This window comes from Galleria mellonella, unplaced genomic scaffold (genome assembly GCF_026898425.1).
Source record: "Galleria mellonella isolate WM207_F2 unplaced genomic scaffold, CSIRO_AGI_GalMel_v1 utg146, whole genome shotgun sequence".
Classification (NCBI taxonomy): Eukaryota; Metazoa; Arthropoda; class Insecta; order Lepidoptera; family Pyralidae; genus Galleria; species Galleria mellonella.
In genome coordinates this window covers 5,466,606-5,487,184 of record NW_026441999.1, presented here as the reverse complement: position 1 = coordinate 5,487,184, position 20,579 = coordinate 5,466,606, and the positions used below count along the sequence as shown (strand labels likewise).

Sequence of the window (20,579 nt, the reverse complement as noted above, 5' to 3'; positions counted from 1 at the left end):
TGTGGCAACTTTCCCACGCCGCCATTATTGTAAGACGCAGTTGTTTTCATTTGACACATCGATTACGTACAAATGCAAATTTTTATACATGTACTCATGTAACTCGATATTCCCGGGGGGAAAGGGATTGTTAGTAATGGAGACTGAGAATCCCATTGCTAGCAATATACCCAGCCAGGTCAACCTCCTCGCGGTTCCCCCTGGAAACTATCATGGTTAATTCCTGATGAATGCATCATGATGGGCTAACTGGCCTGTTTTCATTCTCATCTATCACCCTTCACTGGTGCTCAGCCAGCGTATCCCGTTAGCGCAGGCGGGGTTACCATACCATTTTCACCCATCAAAAAAACTCGATATTCCCGGCATAGAATAGGCCACCCCTTCCTTTCACGTGGGTGTCACAAGAACCGACTAAGGGTCTTTCTTTGATGGATGATGATGGAACGGCAATCCCGCCTGCGCTAACGGTATACACTGGCAGGGCACCAGTGAGGTATGATAAGTGAGAATGAAAAGGCAGGTCAGTTAGCCCATCGTGATGAACACACCAGGAATTTAGCACGATGGTTTCCATGGGGAGACCACATGGAGGACGATCTGCAGGTTATATTGCTAGCAGTAGGACTGAGGCGATTAAGGGAGGGTGAAGAATGGGCAGCAGCGTCCTTCTTAAAACATCTTATAAGTATCTGACAATAGCAATAAATAAATATTGCACAGCTATGAATCTCTCTGGTTCATCATAAACTCTTTATTATACCTAAAAGAACTAGATTTGAGGCTTCAAAAGTTTATTTCTAGAGGTTATTTAAAGCGCGGCTCGGCTTTACTTGTAGTTTTCTTTACACAAAAACAAAACCGACTTCATTTGTGACAAAACCATTTTTTTAATTTAAAACTAAACCACTGAACCGATTTTGATAAAATTTCTATAGAACCGATCTGTAAGTATGTTCTTTCAAATAAAAAATGAATTTACCAAATCGACTTAGAACTAACGTAGTTATAAAGTAAGAAACATAAAAAAAGTATTAGTTGAAAACAAAAGATAGTTAAGTTAAAGTTAATACGTGATTAAGTAATTACCTGACAAAACGCGGACGTGAAGTGGTTGCAATTGTTGTTCATAAGGTGGTACCTGCAATAAAAAAATATCAATAACTTTTTGTTGTTTCAAATCGCCACTAGATGGAACCACGAACACAATTCATATTTCGAACAGTTCGTTTCCTAAATCAAAACTATATCGAAAAAAAAAATCGAAAACTCGACTTTTACACATATATATATACACACTCACGATTTTTTTTATACGACTTAGAATGGCAAACAAGCTGACGGTCCACCTGATGGAAAGTGGTAACCGTCGCCTATACACATGAGCAGTACCATGGACATAACAGTACACACACATACTGTTTCGCCCATGATACCCCCCATGCGTTGCCATTCCTGAGGACTCAGGTCTTATTCCTCTGTACCCTGTAAATTCACGCCATATCCCACCCTTCAAACCGAAACACAACCATGCAAACACAACTGCTTCACGGTAGAAACACGAATGGGACAGAGGTACCCAAGCATTCGACAAAGTACAAAGTCTCCCTCTGGTATCTGATTTTAAGTGAATACAAATTACTAAATAGCGCAAGATCATAAAAATCAAATTTAATATCTAATTAGAACTAAGTAACGAAATAAAAATTGCCATATGGTCTTGACATATGGGCCGTACTAAACCCGTATATAAATATATATCCTGGGGTGTAGGCACAGCCCACCCGGCCTCTCCTTAACACGTCTATAGCCCATACCAATTACGAGAGAACTATAAGAAATAATAAATACATTTTACATACATGTAAATTATATTTTATAACCTTATTATAATATAATAAAATTGTAACTAGACGGTGTCTGTACATGGAGATATTTAAGAAAGATTGGTATGAGAGTTCTTAAAAAGACAATAGAAGTCAAAACAATAGTTTTTAGTAAAATTCTGTCTGTCTGTCACCCAAATACTACGGCACCAAATTGGATACGGTTTTCACAGATGTTTTCCTGAAGGTCAAATTTAATAAAAAAAAAGTATGTTTTATATATGATACATGATCTAAAAGTGGACTTTTTTCATTAGATTTCCTAATTCTAAAATCCACGCATACGCAGTAATGGACAAAAGCTGGTATACAATAAAAAATACTTTCAATTTTTTTCAAGAATATTCTTTCAATTCTAAGCATAATCCCGTGTTGCTAATTTGTATACCTCACAAACCTCTTGCGATAGCCCTGTACACAATCGAAACTAGCAAATTACATGTCCAAATGTCAGCTTGTAACTGATATTGCTTATTGCGTTTGACAAACGCGATAATATAGCGATAACGAGATAAACTATTGGCACACAATCGTGCACCGTTCCGATATGTGGAACTGTTTAATTAAATGTAGCGGGCTTGTTATGAAATTACAGGGTACAGAGGAATAACATCTGAGTCCTCAGAAGTGGCAATACATGGGGGGGTATAAGGGGCGAAACAGTTTACTCTGTTATGTCCATGGTACTGTTCATGTCTATAGGCGACGGTTACCACTTTTTAATCAGGTGGGCCGTCAGCTTGTTTGTCATTCTAAGTTGCATAAAACATAAAAATTATATTTTATAATATAACTTGTATTTTTTTTAATGGATGATAATAGAACGGTCTTTTAGCTTACGCCAGCGGTATATGCTGGCGGGGCACCAGTGATAGATGATAGGCGAGAATGAAGATAGGTCCAGACGGCCCATCATGAAGAATTCGACAAGAATTAACCATGGCAGTTTCCAGGGAGAACCACGTGGAAGTCAACCTGATAGGCTATATTGCTAGCAATGGGGCTGTTAGAACCCATTATTAACAATCTTCTTCCCCCATCCAATAATTTGAATTTATTTACTAGTTTTGCCCGCGGTTTCGTTTACGAACACTATAGTAAATTTGCGGTCGCTGCCAATTGTACATATATAGGGTGTGGCTGAACTAATTCAGCGGCCTGCGAATGTGGTTCTCCAATACAAGATATCGGCCTAATTGTGTATGACCGCCATTTTATAAGTACGAAGGTAATCCAGCAGACTTATTCAACCAGAAGAATGACAACATCCCTTGGATATAATTTTTAGATATTAATTATAAGAACGACTAATAATACTATACGACTAAAGAAATAAATAGTAACCTTTAATCACATTTCAGTACAATATTTTTTCCACTTTTATGTTTTTACGCCATCTATTGTCAAGTAGAGTCGATACACTACTTGACAAAATATGCTTTTGAAAAAAAATTTCAATTTAAACACTTTGTGGTTTTTTATTTTATTGTTTTATAGATATATATTGATTACTATTATTTAATTAAATACACTGTAAAAATTTGATCACAATCAGTCCTGTAATTTTTTCGTAAAATGCTTACACATAAACAAATTGTCAACGGGTTGCCACAATTATAAAAGGACGAAATTAAAAAGAAAATGTATACGTACCTGTCACCGCGAAATTGCTTGCCTAGTTCCGCCACTAACCGCCGCACTTCCTCTTCGCTGAAATCTGTATAACCTATATGTACACTTTGCCTGCAATATAAAGATATATCAGTTATAGTTAACTCTTTTTGAATTGAGGTACTATTTATTTATTTAACTTTAATTTGATTGCACCAGAAACATAAAAATAAACAATGACAAACAATTCAAGTGAAATATGGTAGCATAAAGTTATTATTTAGTTGTGTTAGTAATTATATTTGGTAATTAATTTAAATATTTTTTATGCAGCTTAGAATGGCAAACAAACTGATAACCCACTTGATGGAAAGTGATAATCGTCGCCTATAGACATGAGCAGTGCCATTAACAATAACAGAGTATACTGTATCACCCATGATACCCTTCATGTGTTGCTATTCCTGAATGTATACGTAAGTATAGTATTTTTATATCAAATATTTATTTTAACAATTTACAAACATTGTACGCAGTATTAATAGCAACAAAATGTTGTATATATATATATATATAGTATTTATATATTTTTATACAACTTAGAATGGCAAACAAGCTGACGGTCCACTTGATGGAACTACTATACATATTATATATAATACTATGTTGATAAATGCCTCTGACTATCCCAATGTTTATCACTTTCCATCAGGTGAGTCGTTACTTGTTTGACGTTGTAAATTATATAAAAAAAAAAAAAAAAACAGAATAAAAAAACAATTAAGCAACAATTTGAATTTGGTAGTTTCAGGCCAAGTTTACACTATAATCTCGGTCTCTCGGTACGATCTCGATCTAATAAAATATTTTTACATAAAAAACAATGAGTGTATTCACTTCTATCGGTAGCGGTCCAGTTTCGTTCTAATCACCAGCAATTTCGAAGTGTTTCTACTTATCAGACCGAGAACTGACCATGACCACGAGCAACACAAGTATGTGTGCTGACCTGAAGCGGAACTGGTCGCCGAGCTCGCGCTCGTCGCGCGGCGCGATCTCGAAGACGCCGGTGAAGGCGTAGGGGTGGCCGCCGTAGGCCCACTCGGCGCCGTGCACCTGCACCCCGCTGTGGAACACGCCCACGCCCGCGCCCGCCGTGTACCTGCACGCCACACCATGCACTTATGAGCCTATTTACCATATCTAAGCAATATATAACATCATAACCTCGAACTTATGGGGGGGGGGGGTTGGATTGTTAGTGATGAGGACTATCAGTCCCATTGCTAGCAATATACCCAGTCAGGTCGACCTCCACGCGGTTACCCCTGGAAACTATCATGGTTAATCCCTGTTGAATTCATCGTGATGGGCTAACTGGCCTGTTTTCATTTTTATCGATCATCCTTCACTGGTGCCCCGCCAGCGTATCCTGTTAGCGCAGGCGGGGTTACCATTCCATTTTCATCCATAAAAAAAAAACTATATAGTAAGGGGGGGGGGGAGATTGTTAGTAATTTTAGCAATATACCCTATCAGGTCGATCTTCTCGCTGTCTCTCCTGGAATCCATCGTGACTAATTTATCGTTGAATTCGTCACGATGGACTAACTGACCTGCCTTTTCATCCGTAGGCGTTTCAGTGCGTAGGCGAGGTTACCGTTCCTTTATCATCTATTATAAGGGGGGGGGGGGGTTATTAGCAAAATACCCCCTAAATTTATTCCTTTATTCATTCAGGTCGACCTTTTTGTTCACGTATTCTCGCTTCGCACCTATCGCTCGCCCACATCCTCACCTATCATCCGTCGCTGGTCATCCATCAGCGTATATCATCAGCACAGATAGGGTTACCATTCGATTTTTCATCAAATAATAAAAACTATATAATTAGAATTCTAGAAGACAAGTGGTCTTACCACTTGTATCCTAGGGGGGAGGAAGGGATTGTTAGCAATGGAGTTTGACAGCCCCATTGTTAGCAATATGCCCTATTAGGTCGACCTCAAATTGGTTCCCTCTGGAAACCATCGTGAACAATTCTTGTTGAATTCGTCACGATGGGCCGACTGACCTGCTTCATCCTCACCTATGATCCTTCACTGGTGCCCCGTCAGCGTATCCCGATAGCGCAAGCGGGGTTACCATTGCATTATCATCCATTAAAAAAAAAAAACCTTAAAGGAACGCTTATGTCTTTAACGTTACTCTACATGTGTGTGTAGATAGATATATTGCGTGGTTGGTTTACCAGTTTGTCCAGTACATGTCGTACACGTTGAGCACGACGGCCGCCTGGCCGGGCCGCGGCGCCGCCTGCTCGGGCCGCCGCGACAGCAGCGACATGCACGACGGGAACATCGAGCAGATGCCGCACGACTGCAACACGTAACACGAACACACTACATTATATAGCAAGCACTGCAGATACAAAAGTGCCACACTGGTTACCAAGTAGACGAATGGCAACGCATGGGGGGTGTCATGGGCGAAACAGTATACTCTGTTATGTCCATGGCACTGCTCATGTTTATAGGCAACGGTTACCACCTTCCATCAGGTGGGCCGTCAGCTTGTTTGCCATACTAAGGTGTGTAAAAAAAAGACGTTTTAAAAATAAATCGATCCAAACTTGGTTATACTTTATACACCTATCTACATAACGGAGTCGATTTTGAAGCACTATTTTTCTATATAATTCTAAAACCAAAATCTTTCTTGTAAGCACCAATATGAAGTCATTTCCTAATAAAATTAAAATATATTTTAATTTATGGCGATCCATTGAACAGTATAATAACTACCGGTTTATCTTAAGTGTAATTAGATAGAGAAAGCTCTACTAGTTTAGGAATCAATTCGTGATCCTTAATCATGAGCGACTGTGCCGAACACGAGCCTGACTACACGTAAGTTAAACCGGTAGCTATTATATTAAAATACAAATGTGTGTTTACGAAATTATTAACATAAAACATTTCTTTCGCAAAATTATAAAATAAAAATAAAAATATTAGATTAAGAGAAAGGTTTAGAGAAATGACGTCCCAAAATCGACGGCAAAGTGGACAGTATTTACAACATTGAAGTAGGAATATATTGTATTAGCGTACAAGTCCAAACAGAGACATTTCTTCTTGTCACCTACGATTAATGACTTCCAGCAAGTAAGCCAATATATTCTCATAGTTTCATACAGTTTTCGCGTGGCGAACCTTGTAAGTATTTATATATGTTGCAGTCAAAACTCTTAACCAGTCAAAAGTACTATTGACTAGCGAAATCAGTCAAAAGTACTTATGACCGTATGATTTAGTCGATAATATTTTTGACTAAAATAACAGTTAAAAGTACCTAAACTAACCCAACCGCAAATTTGCGGGGGGAAAGGGACTGTTAGTAATGGAATCTAACTGACCCAATGCCAGCAATACACCCTATCAGGTCGACCTCCACGCGGTTCCCCCTGGAAAACATCGTGGTTAATTCTGGCGGAATACGTCTCGATGGGCTAACTGACCTGCTTTCATTATCACCTACCATCCCTCACTGGTGCCCCGCCAGCGTATACCGATAGCGCACGCAAGGTTACCATTCCATTCTCATTCACAAAAAAAAACCGCATATTTGCTGTCAAAAGTACTAATAACCAATAATTTTCAGTCAAAACCACTTTTGACCAAACTATTCAGTAAAAAGTACTCTTGACTGATTTTGCTAGGCAATAATACTTTTGACTGTTTAAGAGTTTCGACTGCAACATATATACAGTATTATTATGCTAATTAAAACGTCTTGACATTTTGCACGCTAACTTTTTCAAGTCAAGTTTAACAAGTGAACCAAAACATTTAGATTTGGAAACTAATGCATAGAACTGGCTCCTTTATTTTTACATTTATAAACAAAGAGCTATCTACTGAACCAAGAATTCGGAATAAGTGTGCATGCATAAAGTTTTTTATGGGATGAAAATGGACTATTAATCTTGTCTGCGCTATTGGTATATATTGGCGGGGCACCATAAGATATGATAGACAAAGTCGAAAGAGGGTCAGTTGGCCCATCGTGCCTAATTCATTAACAAGTAACCACGATGATTTCGGGGGGAAAGGGATTGTTAGTAACGGAGACTAAGAATCCCATTGCTAGCAATATACCCAACCAGGTCGACCTCCTCGCAGTTCTCCATGGAAACTATCATGGTTAATTCCCGATGAATTCATCATGATGGGCTAACTGGCCTGTTTTCATTCTCATCGATCAGCCTTCACTGGTGCTCCGCCGGCGTATCCCGTTGGCGCGGGCAGGGTAGCCACTCCATTTTCACCCATAAAAAAAACACGATGATTTCTAGAAGGAATCGAGTGGAAATCAACCTGACAGGATAAATTGCTAACAATGGACTCTTGTATCACGTCATTAACAGTACATTAACCCCGCATGAGACGAGTTTATTATTTTTTTTTTTATAGTGATAATGGATTGGCTGCCCCGCCTGCGCTAACGGTATACGCTGGCGGAGCACCAGTGAAGGGTGATATATGTAAATGAGAACAGGCCAGTTAGCCCATCATGATGAATTCATTCAATTAACCGTGATAGTATCCAGTGGAAACCGCGTGGAGGTCGACTTGGTTGGGTATATTGTTAAAAATGAGATTTTTAGTCTCCATTACTAATAATCCCTTTCCCCTCAATATGGTTATTGTAGATGAAACAAAAAATGTACATAATAATGTAAGGATAAAATTATTTTATATAAAAACTATTTTCAGGTCAGGGTTAAATAGAAATACCTACTCCGTTAAGTTACCGACCAGTTTTCAAGGTGAGACAATAATAATACGGTATACATTTTAACCAGAACAAATTGGTTTGGTCTCTAACAGGGCCGTCTAAACGTTTAAGACGACACTTGACTTGACCTGGGTGAAAAATTCCTCATCTACTTCATCTACAGGGGGGAAAGGGATTGTTAGTAATGGAGACTGAGAATCCCATTGCTAGCAATATACCCGACCAGGTCGACCTCTTTGCGATTCTCCCTGGAAACTATCATGGTTAATTTCTGATGAATTCATCATGATGGGCTAACTGGCCTGTTTTCATTCTCATCAATCACCCTTCACTGGTGCACCGGTAGGGTATCCCGTTAGCGCAGGCGGGGTTACCATACCATTTTCACCCATAAAAAAAAACTTCATCTATAAGATCTTACGTCCGTGTATATTTATACATTTATATAAGTTCGACATATTTACGTAAAATTTGTATAGGGTATACGGGACAGGATGGCAAAAACTGAAACAGTGAATTCGGACCATTATTCTGGGCTGAAAATAAAAACCAGTGGAAATTCTTTCCAGGAAATATATAAATTATTTTTTTTTTGTCATTTAAAATCATATAATCTATATGATATTATGTCATAATATAAAAAAATATATATTTTGTAGTGAAATACTACAAAATACCAAAAAGTAGCAATATAACAAAGTTTAATTATTTTATTAAAATTATATGGCTATGACGCATTTCCGGCGGGAAAATAATCTGCCATTTGACTCGGATCATTCACCTGAATCAGCTGTTTTTGTTTTTGCCAACCTATCCTTTCCATCCTGTATAAAATACTCGTAGAAAGTATTTAAAAAAGAGTTTAACCATAATTATTTTGGGCATCAAAATTACGTTGCAAAACTCAAGTGGATTTTTTTAATTATTTACGTACCGCCTCCCGGTATGATATGCCCAGAGGGTTATCGCGTTAAATTACGAGTTTGTGGCTCATTACATTGTATATAATTTATTTATATCTTCAACATTCTGCAATAAAATAAATATCTACACGAATATTATAAAGAGGAAAAATTTTTTTTTTTTTTTTTGTATTTTTGTGTGTAATGAAGAGACTCAAAAATTACTCAGCCGATTTCAAAATTTTTTCACCTTTAGAAAGCTACATTCACCTTAGTAACATAGGCTACATTTATTTTTAGAAAAGATTAGGGATCCTTACTAAAACTCTAGTAACGTAACTCAAGGCGTAAAAAAATGCTATAAAATATCTTTCGTCGCGTGCGCTGCAGAAACTATTGGTGATAGAACAAAAGTATGTTCTACAATATTGAAGAAAATATCAACAACTACAAAAAACTTCGCAATACTGTATGTCCAACTATTATCGTTATGTCACAATAACTACTTTTTAAAATGTTGTAAAAATGTCCACCCGTGCGAAGCCGGGACGTAATTGGATTGTAATTGGATGTATGCCGTAACAATAAAAAATGGATGACCACAATATGCGATTCTTTTTTTTTCGCGAAGCTAAATTCACGGTAGACTTTTCAGGGCCAAACCAGTAGGTCTACTCTTGAATCTAATACCAATATCAATCCAATCTATTGCCAATGACAATTCTATACTGCACTCATGAAACAATAGTTAGGAATAAGGTTATAATTGAGATCAATTTACAATGGTTTGCATTGGCAAGTTACACTAATATGCATCTATCAGAACAATATGAATACATTATGTAGCTAGTGTTGCAATTCGAAACGTCTCAATTTTAATATCGATTTATTGGAATTTATTTCAAGAGTAACCCCACAGAGGGAAGGATCGAACCGGGTTATTGCTCAGAGAGCCAAAAATGGGTAGCAACATAGGTACGGAGGACGGCTAACAACTAAAAAGTGAAAGCATTTCGTTTATATCACATGCAACTGCGTCATTCGTTGTTTTTTTATAGCCAATTTATTAAACTTTCATAAAAACTGAAACGTCCTACAAATCTATTTTTACTATTAAAATATTTTGTCACCGTCTTTTAAATTGAGAATTCAGTGCGGAAGAGAAGGACAAAACAACTAAAATAGGTTTATGTGAGAGGTTTGTCGTTTTTAAGAATAAGGGAGTGAGTAGATACAACCCGCCACAAACTAAAGTTTCATCGCAACCATCGGGATAACTAGCAGTTTTCCACCGTGCGTTTTTCAAGGCACTTTCTTCCACGCACAACCACTCTTCGGAATCAACTTCTAACAGCAGTATTTCCGAACCGACACGACAACATAACCTTCAAGAAAAGAGCATATTCCTTTTTAAAATGCCGGCAGCACATCTACAGTGCTTTTCATGCTAGTGATCATGGGCAGCGGTAGTAACTTACAGGTGAGCCGTATGTTCGTTTGCCTTTTCGTTATAAAAAAAAAAGAGATATCACTTGATTGTCAAAGGCGGCAGATATTATGTCTGCATGTAATGGCAGTGAAATAGCTAAATCTGTCCCTGAACTTCTGCAATACAAGGGAAGATAGACACTCCAAAACTCTAGTTCTTAAAACAGTTTAATAAAAAATCAAGTTACAAACAGAAGACATGGCGAATTCAACTCTACTCTAAGGAGTAGAGTTGAATTGGGGTTCTTCAAGAAGGATTAAACACTGATCCTGCAATGTCGTGAGTAACTTTCTTTACAGTTGCTTACTCATTACCTGAATTTTGGTCACTGGTGACAAATTTAATTCTTAATAAGCTCCCTGTACAGATAAGCTGTGTAATAAAATAAAAATGTTATCTATATAGTTCAAGCCTATTGTGAGAAAGGTTGGAGATATGTTAGAACCTAATGTAATGCAAACAACCACAACACACTGTCTCCAATTTAGCATTCACGAAACATTATTAAATTTGTTGGCCATGTGGTTCCGGCATAGAATGGGCCACGCCTTCTTTTCATGTGAGTATCGTAAGAGGCGACTAAGGGAACTTAATGGTCGAAGGACAGGCAGCAGCGTCCCTCTGAAAACATCACCAAACCCTAACTGCGATATTCAACCCGTCTGCCAAACCTGGCAACTGGTAAATCCCAAGGTGGAAGCCTAAGTTCAGCAGTGGACGGTTAACGGTTGATAATATGATGACGATGATTAAGTTTAGTCGGTTTTCTTTTATTAATTTCGCGCTAATTGGTATTAATTGGCTACATGTGTGTCACACTTACAGTCTTACACTGCGTGGGGTCAAGTATGTTCGTTGGGTTTCGTATCCGTTCACATAGACCGGCTCGGAGAGAAGAGGTCGCGTTTAAAATAGAGTTGATTATTGAATGAACTTTATTTTTACATCTCACATCTTTTGTTATATGACAACGCTCGACAGTCGATTAAAAAAGTGAAATGTAAAAATAAACCTTATTACAATAACTTAAAATTCTGTTTTAAATGTGATCAAAATCTGCTCTCCTCTCCGAGCCGTTTGGTTTTGAAATATAAATTTAATTATTATTTACGTTCAAATAAAACACTGCAATTGTTGCAAAACCAGATATTTTGGTTTCAAAACTAAACTGCTGTACCGATTTTTACATTATAACATTTCTATGGGACCAATCTGTAAGTAAATCCTTTCAGAAAAAAAATCCAAGCTTTTCGAGTTATGAGGTAACAAAAATAAAAAAAAAACGATCAAATTGAGAAACTCCTTTTTAAAGTTGGTTAATTATATGGGGAAGGAAATAGTTATAAATAATAAGGAAATAGTTAAAATTAATTAATAGTTAAAACATTAAAAGATCTATAAGTTTTTTTTGTTAATGGGATGAAAATGGAATGGTAACCCCGCCAGCGCTATTGATATACGCTGGCGAGGCACCAGGGAGTGAATACTGATAACTGAAGATAAAAATAGATCAGTTACCTCATCTTAATGAAATAAAATATAATTGACCACGATAGTTTCCAGGGAGAATGCGAGGACGATGTGACAGTTTATATCGCTGGCAATAATCATTTAATAACAATTATTTGTATGTTAGGATGTAAGACACGACTTGAGGGCCTACCACGTTTACCGCCTTACTGTACTTATACAACTGTGTTATTACATTTATTAGATAGATAGATATATAATTTTTATGTTATGTCTTTATGTAATATTTATGTTACTGTATTTCACTTGAATTATTCACTTGTCATTGTATATTTTTATTTATGATGCAATAAAGAGTTAAATAAATAAATAAAAAATAAATAATTTATTTGCTTCATTTACAGCGCACAAATAACATTAGCTACTGGTACATATTTAAAAAGATAAAACAAAACATATAAAACAAAAAAACAAAACGAAAATACATAAACGAGATTACACAATTTATTGTACTCGTATTGCTTATTCCCTATATTGTATAATGGAAATAAAATATACTCATTCATTTATTATCCGAAATTTCGAGGCTGCACGAAACACAGATTAATTCATGGTAAAGTTATATAATAAATATCATTTAAAAATTTTAAAAATATTAAAATATCCTTCCTTTGAACTATTATAGTAGGATTTAAGACGAAAGAAATGTTTAATTTACTGGGCCGATTTACTTGTTAAACAAAAACACGAAGTTGTACTCGAAAAATTGGAATTTCGTTTCATGGTAGACCACACGATAGTTTTGATACCTGCTGTACATTTAACGTAATGTAATACAAGTACATAGTTAATGAAATGCATTCTCTAAACAAATCATTCCAGATAAAATGCATTCTGAAATGTAAGTATGTAAAAACATTCCCTTTATTGTTCTCTGTGAAATTTGAGTAGGCATGTCCAGTGAACAATTCTAAGAACATAGAATGTAACCTAAGATGAATTCAGTACTGCATATTTGCAACATTGCTAAAACGGTGAGAAAGAGATGGTTAGTTGCGATAAAAAAAAATGCTGATTAATCTTTGCTTTATTTAACCATTAACTTATATATATTATTTATATTTTTATATTTTATATATATTAGTAAAAGTAGTGTTTATGTGTATTTTTTACGTATTATTATGTATAATTATTTCAGTATGTCACTATAAATATATTTTTCACCACATCTGCTTTTCATACGCTTTCTTTTTTTATCTAACAGCTAGTTGATGGAGAATGCCATGGCATTAAGCTCGCCACTTGTACAAAGCTTTTTTTTTGTGTATAAAGAATAAATAAATAAATAAATATTAGTAATTTTTAATGTCTTACATTTTTAAGTATAAATTGAGTTATTAAGTCCAAATATTACTTTTGTATGTATGAACGTACACGTAAAAGACAGCAACATTATAGTCATGCACAATATTTTAGGTACACATACAAATAAATAATATTATAGGTACACACACATACACAATGCATATATAATGGTTTATGAGTTAACGGAGTAAGCATCTAATAACAGGAAACAGGATTTTATTTTATAAGGAAATCTTGTAATAATATTTACTAGTTATAATTTATGAAATGGATGACTAACGACTGATAACAATTATAATGTATTTTTATAATAAACAAGCTACCCGCCTGGGCTTCGTACGGTTTTTTTTATTAAACAAAATTCAACCATATTGCTAACTTTCTATAGGTGAAAAATTAAAAAAAAATAGGTTAAGTATTTTTTTGAGATGTAACAAAAAATCCAATCATTCCTCATTATAATGATTATCGATCTACCTATTTACCCCGACTTCGCATGTGTATACATTAGGATATTTTTTTTAATGGGTAATAATGGAATGGTATCCCCACCCGCGCTCTCGGTATACACCGGCGGGGCACCAGTGAAGGATGATAGGTGAGGATGAAGCAGGTCAGTTAGCCCATCGTGACGAATTCAACAAGAATTGTTCACGATGGTTTCCAGGGGGAACCACGTGGAGGTCGACCTAATAGGGCATATTGCTAGCAATGGAGCTGTCAAACTCCGTTGCTAACAATCCCTTTCTCCCCATTAGGATATATTGTATGTACGAACTTTTCATAAAAAAAAATATTTTAATGAGAGTGAACCCCATATCAAATCCGCTGCGTGGTTTAAACGTAAGCGGAGAAACAGACTGACGCGGGCAGCGATTGTATTTTATACTATAGTCTGTTTGAACAGAACTTAATGAAAAGGTAAATGAATTTATTTTTATACCACTTAGGTGGTAAACCAGCATACGGCCCACCTGATGGCAAGCGGTTACCGTAACCTTTGAACGTCTGCAATACCAGGGGCGTTACGTGCGCATTGCCGACCCTGAACAAACCTCTTTACCCCTTTTTTTGTTTTATTCAAATTATTACACAAACATTTTAAATTAAATTTGCCCATTGTTTTCTTATTGTGGTTATTTCTTGTAATTGTTTATATTTATAATAAGTTTACTATTGTAATCTTTGGAGGAAACAATATAAAGTATTCGAGAGAGAGAGAAAGACAGAGAATCTATCTATCTATCTATTAGTAACAAATCAATACATTAAATTAAACGACTTTTGATTTGACTTACTATTTGGCATCAGTCAACTGTTTTATGGTCAGTCATTTATACGTTTGTTCACATTTTCCTTAAGTTTTATTATAACTAACTATATACGAGATTAATATTCTTATTGAAATTATTCACTATGAGTCTATCAAGTAATCTTCAAAAGGTACAGACAGCAACAATAGTAATAAAACAATGTTTTATTACTAATAAAACATTCAATTTATTTTCTTACTGTAAAGTGATACAATAATATTCACAAGTTATCGAATTTAGTTGCTGACTGTACTTACATTGGTTTTTTTATTTTCCTCCTCATTATCGCCGCTTATAAATCATAATAGTATAAAAAAAAAACAATAGTTTAACTACCTTCTTAGGCGGAGTAGTTATTTTTATTTTCTTTTTCATTATTCACATTATCACTTAATTATTTTATTTAAAAGTTAAAAAACAATAAAACTGTCAGCCAGCATTTTCAAATCGAGCACACACGACATGGTACAACTAACGAGGCGACTAGATGAGCGACAAACACACAACCGACCCGGATCGGTTTTTTTACAACACTGTTTGATGGCATCAAACATGAGAGAGTCTTAATGAGTAATATTGACACATTGCTCAGAGCACCGTGTAGCCGACAATAGAAATGATAAGATAATCCTTATGAATTAACTGGTGATAACCCGTCACTTCGGACACATTGACCGTCTGTAACGAAAGATATTTTTAACTGACTTCAAACGGAAGCGTGAAATCGAATAAAAATATATTCGATAACAGAAAAAAAAAAATTAAAAAAAGAATTGTATGAGACCAAGACTATCACCTATAGACTATAGACTTGTATCATTCAACTGAGAAATAATCTGTAAAAAAAGTCTGGGCTTTATTAAAAATGTAAAGTTTTAAAATAGACGACCGTCTGCACTAGTGATAGGTGATAATGAACTTTGAACAGTTGGATCATGACCAATACACCATGAATTAACCAAGACTGTCTCCAGCGGGACTGCGTAGAGGTCGTCCCTTCCCCAAACCACCTATTCGTAAGCTAGGGGGAAAGGGATTGTTAGGAATGGGATTAAACTGGCCCACTGAACTTTGGAGGGGAAGGGATTGTTACTAATGCGTACTACCAGTTCCATTGCTAGCAATATACCCTATCAGGTCGACCTACACATGGTTCCCCCTGGTAACCATCATGCTGAATTCCAGATGTATTCATCACGATGGGCTAACTGACCTGCTTTTTCATTCTCATCTATCATCCCTCATTGGTGCCCCGCCAGCGTAGACCGTCAGCACGTCGGGGTTACCATTCCATATCATCCATTTAATAATACTCGTAAGCCAAGTTACGCTAAAAATCCGGATATAGTTTCGTTACATACAATTATCTAAAGAATCATAAATTTCTACTCGTCAACAGACAATAGCTGGTTCAAAATAAAATATTCCCAGATTCAGTTACTTATAACATAAACATTATTTATAAATAGAACTGTGTGCCATAATGTCGACCAGAAATACATTGAAGCGTATGAAAAAGTAAGTTTACAATAATTTATAAGAAGCATGAAAGTAAGATAAATGCTGTAGAGATGAGATGAGAGCTTTGAGAAGTATGTGTGATAATTCATTAAAAGATAGAATAAGAAACAGTGTGATTAGAGAGAAGTGTGGTCTGAAAGACGATGTAGTGACAAAACTCGAAAAGGGAATGTTGCGTTAGTTTGGCCATTTGGAGAGGATGGATGAAAGAATAATTACGAAAGAGATTTATCGAGCAAGAATGAATGGAGATGTCGGTAGGGGCCGCCCTAGACGGACGCATGTCGACCAAATAGGCGACGTGCTGAAGAAAGGCCAAATTAAAAGTACCCGTAACCGGCGAGCGTATATGAAAAGATTGATGAATGTGGAAGAATCGAAAGAGATTTATTTGAATCGAAGCATTTAGCGTTCCATAGTTTCTGCCTATCCTAACGGGAGACAGGCGTGACAGATATGTATGTATGTATGTAGTAATTTATCGTAGATAGGCATGTCTGATTACAAAGCGAGATTATCTGACAAAGTCTGGTATTAACTATTTTATGGTTTATGATCCATTTTTATCCATGAAAACTGTTTTTATCTAATGTACTAATGATCTGGATTTTTCTGACAAATTGGTTTGTTTGATTATGGAATGATGCGATCATTATCACGGATTCTAATGGTTAACTCAGGATTTTAAAACACTTTGGATTCATTTGAAAATGAATTATGAGAAATCGGTCCACGATTGGCGCAGATATCGCATAACGAAATTTGTTACAGAAAAAATCCCCGACTTCAATTGTGGCGGAATCAGTTATTTTAAAAACTAAATTACTGAACCTATATTGATAAAGTTTCTATGAGACCAATTCGAAAGTATATCCTTTTGAATAAAACAATTTTTTTTTAATTGGTTTACAAATGACGTAGTTAGGAGGTAAAAAATATAACCAAATTGAAAGCTTCCTTCTTTTTGAAATCGGCTGAAAACAACGTAAAATGGCGCTTGTCATTTGAAACTTTACAAATATAAATAAATAAATAGATATAACGGATATTACAGCTTAATAGATATTATACTTAAATTAGCCATTAACTGCCCACTGTTGAAGATAGGCCTTCTCTAAAAAAGGGGGTTTTTCCCGTAGTCTACCTACTAGTAATAGTCTATCTACCAGAGGGATACTTTGTACAAAAGTCGTTTGCTTGAACACCTCTGTCCCTATCGTGTTTTTATCGTGAAGCAGTTGTGTTTGCATGGCTGTGTTTCGGTTTGAAAGGTGGGATATGGCAGTGAATTTAAAGGGTATAGAGTCATCAACACCCGAGTCCTCAGGAATGACAACGCATGGGGAGAATCATGGGCGAAACAGTATACTCTATTATGTCCATGATACTGCCCATGTCTATAAGCGACGGTTACCACTTTCCATCAGGTGGGCCGTCAGTTTGTTTACCATTCTAAGTTGCATAAAAAAAAGTTGCCACGTTTGGCAGGCAAGTTGGCAATGGCGGTTAGATATTATAATATATATGTATATTATAATGCATACTAAATATTTTTACAAATACTTATAACAGTCTTTATATTCCGTGATGAATCACGTGAAGGTTGAACCTTGGTCGCAAAAGGTATCTCCTAAGTACGACACATTATGTAGTGACTTGAATTACTAAGTGAGCTATGGCCATAATTTTGGTCACTTTCAATGGTCAATTCAGAATACACAGTAGGAATAGAGACGCCTACAGTGGTGTAACGGTTTGTCACATCGCCTTATTTTCCGAAGGTCGCGCGTTCGATTCCCGCACAATACAAACATTAGTATTCATAATTACGTCTCTTTGTATTTTCTGGGTGTATTACTAAATATAATATGGGTGATTTTCAGCAAATACATTTTCTGTTTAATTTTGGTAAACATTTTTGGTATTGAGTCTTTAGATAAGATTGGCCTTGAATGTATTTTATAAAACAATTCCTTCTATACTTCAGGAAATTTGGTATTTTTTTGGGGTCTTTTTTTTTATACAACTTCGAATGGCAAATAAACTGATGGCCCACCTGATGGAAAGTGGTAAGCATCGCCTATAGACACGAGCAATACCATGGACATAACAGAGTATACTGTTTCGCCCATGATACCCCCCATGTGTTGCCATTCCTGAGGACTCGGGTGTTATTCCTCTGTGCCCTGTAAATTCACGCCATATCCCACCCTTCAAACACAGCCATGCAAACACAACTGCTTTACGGTTGAAACACGAATGGGACAGAGGTACCCAAGCAAACGACTTTTGTACAGTCTCCCTCTGGTAAATAAACTGGTCTAAAAGTAGAAAGTACAGTTGAAAGATCCACCAAAATTTTACAGGATTCACACTTGCTGTAAATATTTAATAAAAGGTACTGAATATTGCTGTATTTCAATTGTAAGACGCAAAAGCAGAAGAATTTTAAAATTTTTGTAAATTAAAATTAATATTTTTTTTAAAGAACTAACAAAAATTATGAAACTAAGATTCACACAACAATGCACTGAGCATTGAGGATATTAGCTCATTGCAATTACAAACATTTGAGTGGCTAGCCCATTTATTTAATTTATTGAAATGTCAATGACATTGCTTTAGAATAATTTTTAATAAAAAATGGGCTTTGATTTAGTGTCAACTAGGTATCCATTAATCATAAATTGAAAACCATATTTTAATCTTTTAAAACATTATTTTATATGTTGAATTTCATTTACCAATATCTTCTTCTATTTGAATCTTTAGTTAAAATTGTTATTTCATCATGATTAAGAAGACAATTAGCATTTTATTAAGAAATTTAACAATATTTTTTATATTGGAATATAATTTTTTTTTTTTGTGTTTTATATCTCAATATTTAATAATACTATGTTGTACATTGAGAAGTACATATTATATACAAAGTCAGTAATATACAAATATATAATAAATTTGTGATTAACAATATTGTAATTATAATACAAACTTATTTTGTTTTTATTGCATATAATAAAATAGATGTGTTTTTACTGTGATTACATACCATTATAAAACCAACACAAACATAGACTGTACACATTTTTACACTGTATCAAGTACCAACAAAAAAGTAACTACACAGAAATAAATAAATGTGCACAATAGGAATAAAGTGCACTTAACTGAAGATGTGCTAACTACAATAACGAATAGGTCTTACTAAGTTACGATTATCGTAGGGCTCCTCCTGGGAGACAATTGGGGAGTCAATGAGAGGATCTCTGTCCCCTGTGTCCCTGGGGCGGCTCTCCGACACCCTCCGTTCAGTACGAATTCGGCATGCGTCACATCTCTTCATTTCTATACATACTTCTCAACTGTGGACTGTGAATACATTCTAATGTAAACACATTATATCCACTCGATTATTTTATTAATATTACACATTTGTTTTGTTTCAATCATTGAAATAAAAAAAAAACTGCCTACCCACTTTATTGGTCTAATTGATAATATACCTCACAGTCCAAAAAATGCTGTTCCATTGCAGGAATAAATTAAAAACGTTTATCTAACGAACAAAAAACGTCTAGTCATATAAAAAAAAACTACACTCATCAATGGCAATGGGATGATCTCGACTAAGAAATGACAAATCATACTATTGGATTATCAACAAATCAATCATCATTGTATGCAAATGAAATTGTTAAACATTACCAAAAATAATGGCGCGAAGAATTCAATTACAGCACGCGCATTCTAAGAGACCATATGATCTAAAATGCTTAAATTACAGAACAGTACATAATAGTTTTTATCTCTACTTACTACTAATATCTGCCTTCTGTGTTATGTGATTGTATTCCATAGAAATTACGACTCCTTTCAGATTATCAGCTTCATCATCTTAATATCATTGATGAAGCCTTTATTTTATAAAACTATATTAAATCCAAAAGAAATAGAAAGCGCTAATTAATATTAAAATACGAAAAATGAACACAATAAACCTAAACGTGCTTTGATTACTTTTGACAAATCTGACATTTGGTTGGTAATTTGCCAATTGCCATAGTGCAACACATACCTAGATTATTAGATGCTGCAACACAAATTATTTGAAACTAGTAATGACAGATTTAGTCTCGTACATGACGAGTACTGCGTGAGAGTCCATTTACAAGTAGGTAAATTAACAAATGTGTTAAGTTAATTCTCTTAGTTTGTTGGC

General features: G+C 35.5%; 1 protein-coding gene across 5 annotated transcripts in view; it reads right to left on the bottom strand.

The window, feature by feature from the left end:
* LOC113523255 (deubiquitinase DESI2) overlaps positions 1–20,406 on the bottom strand; it is a 28,590-nt gene extending 8,184 nt beyond the window's left edge. The window contains exons 1-6 of one of the 5 annotated variants that reach the window (XR_008252505.1): positions 20,177–20,406; positions 19,566–19,729; positions 5,749–5,876; positions 4,507–4,659; positions 3,540–3,629; positions 1,090–1,141 (exon numbers count right to left, since the gene is read on the bottom strand). Coding sequence is in view for 3 of the 5 variants with exons in the window: in XM_052891922.1 (XP_052747882.1) it covers positions 1,090–1,141; positions 3,540–3,629; positions 4,507–4,659; positions 5,749–5,876; positions 19,566–19,703 (561 nt within the window). In the remaining 2 variants the exon portion in view is untranslated. Of the gene's footprint in view, positions 1–1,089; positions 1,142–3,539; positions 3,630–4,506; positions 4,660–5,748; positions 5,877–15,172; positions 15,403–19,565; positions 19,730–20,176 lie in introns of those variants that run through there. The other 4 variants (XR_008252504.1, XM_052891922.1, XM_052891924.1 and 1 more) reach the window with 4 other exon arrangements.
* Between the last annotated feature and the right edge of the window lie 173 nt (positions 20,407–20,579).